Here is a 10,372-nt window from a genome sequence, read left to right on the forward strand (position 1 = left end):
CTGTTGGTTGTTGTGTTGGTTTTGGTGCATGCCTGTGTCTGTGTCCATGTGACGATGTAAATGTTTTAGGTAGTCCTGGTGCAGGTGCTTCTCTTGGAGGGTTTGGTGGTATATAAGTTCCACCAGCTGGCACATATGTTCCATCTGCAGCATAATGTCCTACCTGACTTTTCGTTTTTAAGAAAGCATTTACTAGGTCTGTTTTGGTCTGTTGTAACTCTTTTTCTTGACTTTCCACAACAGTTGCTCTAACGGCGTCATAGGCACTTTGAACTGCCTGTCTCGTTGCTGCATCTGTTATTTTCGTCATATTTTGTGCTACTTCTCTTAACTCTTTGTCGAAACCTTCAGACTTCAGTTTCTTTCCAGATGAGAAGTCGTTCACTAGTTTCACCTTACTATGAAGAGCTTCGAAGGCATTCTTAAAGTCAGCATTCATTAAAGCTTCATTTGAACTGTCTTCATCCGCTTGTATTTTTGTCCTTATTGACCCTATAAGTTGGGCTGCTTTAGCGTTGGCTTGGGCATCTAACCAGTCATTATTAGCTTTTATATATTCTGCGCTTTTCATTGCCTTTTGCATGGCTGCGTCGTTATTTTTACTTTCTTGTGCTAAGTTTTCATACTGTACGGTTTGGTTTTGCAACTGTAAAAGTTTTTCTGCCTTTACATTTGCTTCAACTTCTTTTTTATACTCATCGCTATCCATATATGTCTTCATGGCTTTTTGTTTTATCTCTTCATCTTTCAGTACTTTATATTGAGTAGTATGGTTTTTCAAATTTATAACATCTTGTTCCATTTTTGCTACTTCTGCTGCTTTTTCTGACACTTTTTTCGCATATTCCTCTGTACTTAGTTCTTTCAGTTGTTCTTCTTTCTTCTTTTTCTCTACGTTTAACTCATTTAGTTTCTTTGTCTGTCTGTCATATTCTAGTTTCTTTTCGTTTTCACTTATTTGTTTCTGTATGTCTATGTTTGACTTTTTGACATCTGTTATTTGATTTTTGAGTGAACTCAAATTCATTTGACTTTGAGGGTTATAAGCTGTTCCGTCTGCAGCTCCACCATAGCCTGCCATTTTCGCTAAAAGTGCCGCTCTTAAACCTCCACTCTGTGCACCAATAACTCGGTTTAAAAGCATAGGGTTGCTTGACATTTGTTGCAACATAGTGGGGTCATTCATCATTTGTTGTTGCAACTGTTGTTGTGGTGTCAGTTTTACTATTGGATGTTTCAATGCTCCCTTCCTCTTACGTATATTCTTACGTAGCTTACGTGGCATTTTAAGTGAAGTTAAAAAGCGGTTTTTGACAGATGTTTATATGACACTTTTTGTTCAGCACAAAAAACTACTCGGTCAAAGTGTTGTCAGTTTTGTAAAATAACCGTCCTATCTCATTCTATAATGGAGAAAAGGCTTCTCAAAGTATACTTCCTTGGAATGCCTGTAACTTTTCCTGTAGCGACGATAGACCCTTACTTGTCCGGACAAAGTTATACTATTTTGAGTGCTCTACAAAAAAGTCAACGGCGACGACTCTCAAAAACCGTTGTGTAAAAAGTTTTACCGTTGGACAAAAAAGTATATATAGAAAACAAAAAACGTTTATAGTTCATTCAATATTTGAGATAAACCGTTTTTCTAACGGTAACTATTAAATAAAATAAAAAAATAGAGGGGGTTACCGTTGACGAAAACGGTTTATCTCAAATATTTAAATATCTGTCTTTTTTGGTCAGTTCATTTTTATCTAATGGAAGCCAACGCTGTTAACCACAATTCAAACATTAACAATTCTCAACCGCTAACCAAAGCCAAAGCTCCACAACCTCCAAGAACTGGCACAGCGGTTAGAATAACCACCAAAAAGTCTAACAGCGAATTAAGAGAAATTCTTCAACAAATTTGCTCTAAATATCTCAAAGACGCCGAAGAAAACACACAACCAGACGCTACATACAATACTCAGTTCTGTGAAGTTCTGAACAAAGCAATTACTAGTTCAATTGAACTTACTAAGACAATTCCAAGTCCAATTGAGCTTAGCGATGTCTTAGTTCAGTATTTTCCAACATTTACTAAGCTTATAATGTTGAGAACTTTATACCAAGTTCGTCAAAATCTTCCTCGTTACATCCAACGGTCATTCGACAAGAGAATTGCCGAATTCCAAGTCTTTAGTTACGGATATGACGAAGATGAATACGTTGACGAGTTCGGAGACAACCGTACAAAATGGTTTGAATATTATACGACAACACAATTTGAATTCGACTTTCTCGAATTCAACGCAGCAACCATTCATATCATTGCTCTTTACCTTTCCGAACAACAACAAGACCTCGCAGATGGAGATGTTGTTACTGTCGTCATGAAAACTCCTGAACAATTCGGAAAAAAGAAGTCTCTAATTGCCAAATTCGTTCCAGGACATCAGCTTTTCCAACGCACAGAAGTCTTCTGTATTCCTGGAACTAAGTTCTTTGTCAGGAGCGAACTCAAAGAAAGATATAATGTGTCATTCAATTACACATTATATAATGTTTTCGACCCAGAAGAAGGCTTCTTCCCAGAAGCAATGGAGGAGGAAGAAGAGGAGGAAATACAAGACTCTATCCAAGAAGAGTCCTCCGAATTCACACCAGAAGACTAACAATTTTCCGAATAAAAACTTCATTTATACTAAACATCTTCGGGGCTAGAGGGCGCAACGCGCCTGGAAGCCCCACTTACCTGACCTAAATATTGAAGATATACATATTGTTATATTGTTTTGTAAAAGAATTTATAGAACTTTTTAAAAAACTGTTTTTGCAAAAATCTCGGGAACATAATCCCCTCAATTTTATTTGAGAAATTCGTAAACTATTCAAAATTGAGAGCCATGTTCCCGAGATTATTGCATTACTATATTTTTGTATGTAGATTATGTTTTATAATTTAATCAGAATTAAGTAGCAATTGTACAATTGGCCAAACAAGATATATCGTCGTTCTTAAAACTTCATCAAATTGTTAAAAAAGTTAGAAGTAATGGATTAATGCTTGCTATACTCAATTTATGTTTTAATTTTTTTTATCAAATGTAACATTGACAGCTACACAGAACTTCAACAATCATTTTCTTATTTATTGTAATATCGATAACTTAATAGAGACTGGTATGAAATTGCATAGTAAGTATATTCAAAATATGCTTTACACATTTTGATTTTTTTATTTCATTGCGCCATATGAATAATGCGTCTATTTTAAAGATATTACAAATTGTCAACTATTGGATTACGAGTCGATTTTGAATTTATTCAAAAAATTGAATATAAATCGACTTTAAATAGATTATTTTCAAAATTAATTTTAATATTCTTATTATTTATATACGTTCCAATTTCCAGTTTCTAATACTTTCAAACATTTTTCTATATGGAATAATGCATCGTTCACATTAATTGGTGAACCATATTCTAAATGATGAGCAGAGATTGAATCATATTGTAACTCAAATAATTTACAACTTAAACAGAAACCTGCCAGAGAATTTTCAGGGAAATTCGCTGTAACGCATATAACAACAGTATTGTCGGCCATAAAAATGCATTTACAAATGTTTGAACCTACAGGAGAGAAAAGAAACTTAATCTTTTTGAAATCCCTGGCGCATTCAATAAGATTTGTATGATTATCTGGAATAAATTTCCAATCAATTGTTGGGAACTTTGCTTTTGCTGAATTTATTACTTCATCAAGATTATGAATATGCCTTCTCTTGCCTTTAGGCCTGTTTGTAAAGCAGTATTCAGATGGTGTAATTTTATCTAATTCGAATTTTTCATGCAAGAACCGTTTAAATCTGTAAGTGTTTGGCCCCCATTGACTGATGTAAAAGGTTCTATTTGCAAAACAATGGAGTATATCAGCCGAAATATATTCACCTTTATTTTTTGGTAAATATATTCTTCGATCTGGTAAAAAGCCTAGAAGATCCAGGAGTGTATTATAGAGAAATGGCATTGAGAATACAATAATATGTGATCTCCTTCTAATTTCTTCAGGAATTAAAAATAGTGGAGTGAAAAAATCTTCAAATGAATGGCCAAAATTATATGTTGCCCATAAATATCCTGTAACAATAACCTCGCGGTAATGGCCTACAACACTTGCATTTGTAGCGTTCCTTTCAAAATCTGTTGGTTGGAAAATGGTGTTTTCATCAAGACCTACAGCACCATTAAAGCTAACATATGCTCTTTCAAGTCTATAGTGTGTAGTCTGAAGTGTCTTGTAATAAAAGTTGTAGTCGTGTGTTTCTTTCGGTTTTCTATATGAGAAATGGTATTGCGTAGGATCTTCTATTGTTTCATTTATATATCGTAATACTGGCCAATTTTTTTCTAGAGGCACATCAATTTTGCGCTTAACTTTAAAGAATGATGCCGGTGTCCAATCCGGAGTTTCATATCCGAATAAAGCAAATTCTGGATTATAAGAATAAATTTCTAGGGCTACAAGAAATGAACAACTTACTAGTAATGAGAAAAGATCGCAAATAAACATACTCTGACACTCTAATATTAATTTCTGAATCGGTTTTACATCATTGAGCAATAATTATTAAATCTTGAAAATTAAGGCTGTATATGTAAGATTCCTAAAGGGATCAAAACTCTGACATAGAAAAAATTATATTTTTGAGATACAAATGGGTCGGTTTGATCATTGAATTAAATTCAATTTTTATATCACCTCAATCAATTATTTGTCTGCTGATAGAGTTGTTAGATTCCCGACGATAGGTGTCTTGGAAGATTTGCCTGGTGTCATCATAGTGTCTTTAAATCAAAAATTTTATTTTGGAGTTAGTTTTATTGATTTTTCAATAAAAAACATTTCTAAAACAAGAAAATAAAACGATAAAATATTTATATTTTATATAAGGATCTTATATATTTAAAATAAATATCATTTTATTTTTTTCATTGGTGTCTGTCAAACTTACCTGCCATGGACTCTTTCATAAGTTCCATGAAATCGTCTTCGGACAATCTGGGGAAAAGTATTATGTCAGTAAGTATTCTTTTAACATCCTTACTTAAACTCTTTGCTGTCTGTACACAAATGACAACTGAGATGTTAAAGTGTCTGAGCTTCTTAAGAATTCGACACATATCTTGTTCTCTGTTCTTTAACAAAGGATGAGAGGCGAAATCATCTAAGATAAGAAGACATCTATGAGGGTAAGTCTTCCAATCGTAAGATTGCAATTTCTTCGAAATGTATTCTATCTCTTTCTGTTTGTTTCTGAAGTGGTGTTTGTCTAATATTCTCTGCATTTCCTCATTAGGTTCTTTAAACTTCGAATTTATATACTCATTTATAGCATTATACTTCAAAACTCTTCTTTGGTACTTCTTTATCCAATCTAACAACTCAGTATCCTTTATACATACTAACTTAGACTTCTTTATAATATCTTTGAACGAATTGACGGTTTGGTCAAATTGACCAGAAGTACTACAAATAACAACTAACTCATAAAATGGGTTCTTCTCATCTAGTTCTTGTTGTTGTGCAGCCATTTTAAGATAAGTGAAAGTCTTACCCGACCCAGGTGGTGCAATTAGACCTGTTATACCATTCTGAGCAAATAAGAACTTTTCATGTATAGGCTTTATCTGAGCATTTTCTAACTTCCTCTTGTTCTTGTTTAAAACATTCTCAAATTTCTTGTCAATGTCAGCAAACTTTTTTCTAACATATTTTTAGAAAAATTAAAATTTTTATCTTTTAGAAAATGTCTAGCGATTTCGCTATCTATATTCGAGACAAGCTTTTCGACAGCAAAACATCTGTAGACCATAAAACCTTACATAATGTAAACAAGAAAGGTGAATTTGTTCTAAAGTTCTGTTTCTGGGAATATGACAAGAACCATAAAACATTACAAAGAGCAGTCTTAAAATTTGTCAATGACAGACTTGTTGACAGAGATGACGCCGATTGGAAAGATGAAGTCCAACAAAAGTTCTTAGAATGCAAAGAAGACACATGCGCTGTTCTTGAAGATGAAATAGAAAACAGAATAGAAGAGCTATTAAAGGACAAAGAACTTTTACATAGATATGGTTCTGAGAAATTTGACATATCTCCACCAGAGAAGAAGAAGAAAGAAAAGAAAGAAAAGAAAGTAGAAGAAGAGAAGAAAGAACCAGAGCCAATTCCACCGAAGAAGAAATTTGACATGTAAAAATAAAATTTTATTTTTAGAACATTTCTGGGTCAATGTCAATGTTCTCTTCCTCTTTAGGAGTAAACACTGGCTTAGACTCTAATAGCTTTTTACCCAATTTACCTTGAACTTCTACAACTTTAGACTCATAATATTCATAGTCGTCTGTCTTCTTTGGTTCATAAGGTATAACAAGTTTGTATGCTTTGCCTTCTTTAAGGTTTGAGAACCTTCTGTCAAAACTTTCTTTGACTGCTAACAAACCTTCTATGTCTAAGTCTTCAAATTTCGCACCATTTTAGTCACAATAGCAAACTTAACTGGTTCGATGTTCCAAACTTTGCTGAATGAAGACTTTTCAAAATGGTAGAAATAAACATTCAAATATGTGAATGGGTCTAGTTCTTCTTTAACTCCTGACATGTACTTGTTTACTGAAATCTATTTCGTCATCTTTTCTATCGGATAAAAAATATTTTTTTTTAAAATTTACTCAGAAAAAATTTTCTTTGTATATACACCATTCTGAACATCTAAAAGACTTTTGACATTTGCCAAGAATGTTCGTTTAGACGCTGGCATATAACCATACTCTTGACAATATTGTTTATACGAATCGTACAATGACCTTTCATCTAATGACACAAAGTCAGTTTCATCTACGAACAGTTCATAAACACTCTTGTTTGCTTCTAACAATGTTTGTCTCTCTTCGGTATGTGGAATTTGTCTTGGATTGAACTTAGAAATATCTAATGTCATGAAATATGAGAACAAGTGGTTGTAAAAGTCAGATGTCAAACATTCTGACAAAGCGTCAAAATATTCAGTATCTTGCATATGAGCTTCTGACGTTCTGACAACTACATATCTTCTGTCAGAACTTTCTAACTGCATCGGAACAGCATTGTTTGAAACCATAATGAAGTTTGCAACATTTTCACAAACTCTTTGGTCTTTATACTTTCTTTCAACAACTCCAACTTTGTCTGTTATAAGACTCTTCAAAGCATCTGAGTTCAAAACTTTTGTTGTATCTATACTTTGAAGTTCATTGCAAACTATAAGTTTCATATTCTCTATTGAGGAGTTAAACTTGCCACAGATGTTTTCTAAGTTTGTCATATTCGGATTCGAATAACCTTCTAACAGTTTGCACAAAATATCTGTAAAGAAAGTATTCTTACCAGTTCCTTGTTTTCCAATTATAATGAGAGCAGTTTCATTTTTAGCACTTGGATGTTGTAAGATATTTGCAAACCAACATAAGATATACTCATAAACCTTTTCGTTTCCATTGCATATAATTTCTTTGACATGGTCTAACCAAGCTTCTATAATACTGTGTTTCCATTCTACTTGTTCGTATTTATATCCAGTGAAGATAGAATAGAAGTTTGGAGAAGGTGTATAGAACTTTATACCTCGAACTGAAAAATCTTCTAACTTTGACAATAAGATATCCCAAGCATCTAACATCTTCATGCCAACTTGTACAACTTTTATTTTCTTAAGTTTCTGTCTACATTCTTGTTCAGACACTATTGTTGCTCTTGGTTTGTTAAAGACAACATCCCATTCTTTCATGACATAACATTCTGGGGCAGAGTCAACATAAATGACTAAACGTTTCAAATTCTCGACTGCTTTGTTATAGTCTCTAAATGGACACATATTTCTGAATGCTTGGAAGTCATAAAAATCTGAAACATCTATTCTGTACATTTTTATAAAAATAAAAAAAATATTATTTTTTTATTCTTGACTTTGTTGTTCCATTTGTTGCATTTGTTGTTCTTGAGCTATTTGTTGTTGAAGTTGTTCTTGTAATACAATACTTTCACCAGTTGCATCTTCCAATTCGAAACTTTCTGCCGTCATTGACAAATACATAGGACATAAAAGTTTTACAGGAACAAAGTTTGCGTCAACTAATGTCAACGTTATACTTGCCAAAGTGTTTGAGTTCACTAAGGTTGAAAATTCTGCATTCGAATGAACAATAGGCAAACCAGCAGAGAAAGTATTGTTTATACGCATAAGTATCTTTTGGTCATAATAGTTTCTGTCGACATTCGAATAACACTTTGAACCTAAGTTTGAAACAATATATAAGATTGGTGTGCTTAATGTCAATGGAATAGACATTCCTTGTATGACACCTTTTCCTGTTATAGGAAACTGTTGGTAGTAAAAACCAGAAATAAGTTTTGTATTATAGCTCATATCGTTTATAGTAAACTCAGTCGGACATCCAAACATAATGAAACCTGCTCTAGTTGCAGCACATGTTACACCCGTACTTAAAGTATTAAATAAGTCAACAAAACCTGTTGGTGGTATATCTGAGTAAGTATCTTCAAAGGAGTATTTTTTACCATTCACAACAATAAAGTCTTCTGGTGTCAAAAGAGCAAAACAGGCTTTAGTCGTCATTGTGTTTAAGGTTAGTTTACAATATCGTCCTTGAGGACTTTGTAAGTTTGTTGTTATAGAATTATATGACTCAGGGTTTTTAGTCGTAATAGTATAAACCATTATGTCTTCTGCCATTTACTTAGCAAATAAACTTTAATGAAATGTTGTGGTCGTCAAATATTTTTATAACGTCTGGGAAACTATATTTTAAGTTCAACGTTTCACCTCCTTTCATAACGTATATCTTGTCAATGACATTATATGAAACACCACAGCAACCAATGTCGGGTTCTATTTCTTTGATGTTTATATCGTCTGCCTCTGTCAAAAGTTTCAATAGTTCTTTCAAAACTTCATGAGGTGCAATGACATATGAGTTCACTTTTACAGGGTTGTGTTCGCCCAAGTTTAACATTATACTTAAAGCTTGACAAATTCTCCTGAGTTTGAAGTCTTTCAGTTGTTGGTAGTCGTTTCGAATATCTGCAACAGAACTTAAGTCTCTGTTAACTTCAGGATAGGTTCTTTTACAGGAACAATTGTTATACCATCTTCGTCTTCGTATGGTTTCCCCACTTCAACATCTCTGTCTTTGACATTGACAATAACACTTTGACTGTTTGTTTGGGTTGGTGAATTTAACTTAACATCTGCCACCGCCATTAAACCTTTTGAAACACTTACGCTTCTATTTTTCGGAAATGACATTTTACTTAGAATAAAAAGATGGACGTATTCGGATATCTTATTGAATTGAAGCAGAACAAAGTTTATACTCACAAACAATACAAATACATTGACAGAATAGTTCTTTACACAAACAATGGAAAATGTTATAGAATAGCAGTCTTTGCTGAACCTAAATATTTTCATAAAGCAAAGAAAGTTGGTATAACTGAAATGGTGAAAGTTCTTGAAGCAGACAAAAATATAACTTCAAAACTTACAGATATTACTAAAGGAAAGTTTATAATACAATATTATGTCAAAACTGGCGTACTGTCAATATTTGACGGAGAGAAGTCAGTTCAAGAACAACTTACTGACCTGCTGCCAAAATCTGCTCGATGGAAGCTGTCGTTATGCCAATCTGAGGAGCCCCAGCAGGTTTCATCGAACGAATCTTCAAAAGAGCATCTTCCGTGAAAAGTGCTATTGGTTTTGTAAACTTCTTTGCTCTCAATTCATCTGGACCGTCTCTGTCACCAGTATATTGTATTTGAACTGTACCAACAGTTGAAATACTACCCATAAAGTCTTCTGAGTCAGCAAATGGAATGCCAAGCCAAAAGTTTGAACGGTCTCCATTTGTATATTGAGTTTTTTGACCTCCTGTATGAGTCCATACTTTCACATATGGCATAATAGAACTTTGCATTTCAGGGTTAATAGTTGTTGTGAAGTTGTTGTTAAAGTTCATAGCATCTAATGTCAAGTTGTATGACCTCATATCCTCAACTGTAGAATATTCTTCTCTTGGATAATATTTGCCATCTATGTTTATATGATATTTAATACCAGGGTTGTAGAAACAAGAATAGTCATTTATAGTTCGTCTGAACAGTACAAACATAGTATCTGCATGTTTCATTGCAGTTGTTAAAGCAATATCTGTTCTTGCACCTGCGGCTCCTGGATTTTGGTTTCCAACTTCACCTGCAAAGTCTTTGACAGATATTTGGTGTATAGGGAACATAAGTGGAACTGCAATATATTTGGCAGCT

General features: G+C 33.5%; 9 protein-coding genes across 9 annotated transcripts, besides 1 other annotated feature; 2 read left to right on the forward strand and 7 right to left on the reverse strand.

Annotated features, from left to right (window-relative positions):
* Positions 1 to 53: 53 nt before the first annotated feature.
* TVAGG3_0853350 (protein of unknown function, DUF4106 family) lies at positions 54 to 1,027 on the reverse strand (the record flags this gene model as incomplete). The annotated part of the gene is made up of 1 exon (XM_051249326.1): positions 54 to 1,027. A coding segment is annotated over one exon (974 nt), but the record flags the coding sequence as incomplete, so codon positions are not given.
* A 9-nt stretch (positions 1,028 to 1,036) lies between these two features.
* On the reverse strand, positions 1,037 to 1,285 carry TVAGG3_0853360 (protein of unknown function, DUF4106 family; the record flags this gene model as incomplete). The annotated part of the gene is made up of 1 exon (XM_051249327.1): positions 1,037 to 1,285. A coding segment is annotated over one exon (249 nt), but the record flags the coding sequence as incomplete, so codon positions are not given.
* A 472-nt stretch (positions 1,286 to 1,757) lies between these two features.
* Positions 1,758 to 2,657, forward strand: TVAGG3_0853370 (uncharacterized protein; the record flags this gene model as incomplete). Its single annotated transcript, XM_051249328.1, has 1 exon — positions 1,758 to 2,657. The coding sequence occupies one exon, from the start codon at positions 1,758 to 1,760 to the stop codon at positions 2,655 to 2,657; it is 900 nt and encodes a 299-aa protein (XP_051084803.1).
* Positions 2,658 to 3,449: 792 nt separating this feature from the next.
* On the reverse strand, positions 3,450 to 4,479 carry TVAGG3_0853380 (glycosyltransferase family; the record flags this gene model as incomplete). The annotated part of the gene is made up of 1 exon (XM_051249329.1): positions 3,450 to 4,477. A coding segment is annotated over one exon (1,028 nt), but the record flags the coding sequence as incomplete, so codon positions are not given.
* A 505-nt stretch (positions 4,480 to 4,984) lies between these two features.
* Positions 4,985 to 10,372: a mobile genetic element.
* On the forward strand, positions 5,796 to 6,248 carry TVAGG3_0853400 (uncharacterized protein; the record flags this gene model as incomplete). Its single annotated transcript, XM_051249330.1, has 1 exon — positions 5,796 to 6,248. The coding sequence occupies one exon, from the start codon at positions 5,796 to 5,798 to the stop codon at positions 6,246 to 6,248; it is 453 nt and encodes a 150-aa protein (XP_051084805.1).
* Positions 6,720 to 7,355, reverse strand: TVAGG3_0853410 (Poxvirus D5 protein-like family; the record flags this gene model as incomplete). The annotated part of the gene is made up of 1 exon (XM_051249331.1): positions 6,720 to 7,355. The coding sequence occupies one exon, from the start codon at positions 7,353 to 7,355 to the stop codon at positions 6,720 to 6,722; it is 636 nt and encodes a 211-aa protein (XP_051084806.1).
* Positions 7,673 to 7,955, reverse strand: TVAGG3_0853420 (uncharacterized protein; the record flags this gene model as incomplete). The annotated part of the gene is made up of 1 exon (XM_051249332.1): positions 7,673 to 7,955. A coding segment is annotated over one exon (283 nt), but the record flags the coding sequence as incomplete, so codon positions are not given.
* Positions 7,986 to 8,378, reverse strand: TVAGG3_0853430 (uncharacterized protein; the record flags this gene model as incomplete). The annotated part of the gene is made up of 1 exon (XM_051249333.1): positions 7,986 to 8,378. One exon carries the CDS (start codon positions 8,376 to 8,378, stop codon positions 7,986 to 7,988), a length of 393 nt encoding a protein of 130 aa, XP_051084808.1.
* TVAGG3_0853440 (protein of unknown function, DUF4106 family) lies at positions 9,688 to 10,239 on the reverse strand (the record flags this gene model as incomplete). The annotated part of the gene is made up of 1 exon (XM_051249334.1): positions 9,688 to 10,239. One exon carries the CDS (start codon positions 10,237 to 10,239, stop codon positions 9,688 to 9,690), a length of 552 nt encoding a protein of 183 aa, XP_051084809.1.

This window comes from Trichomonas vaginalis, chromosome VI, assembly GCF_026262505.1.
Source record: "Trichomonas vaginalis G3 chromosome VI, whole genome shotgun sequence".
NCBI classification, from domain to species: domain Eukaryota; phylum Parabasalia; order Trichomonadida; family Trichomonadidae; genus Trichomonas; species Trichomonas vaginalis.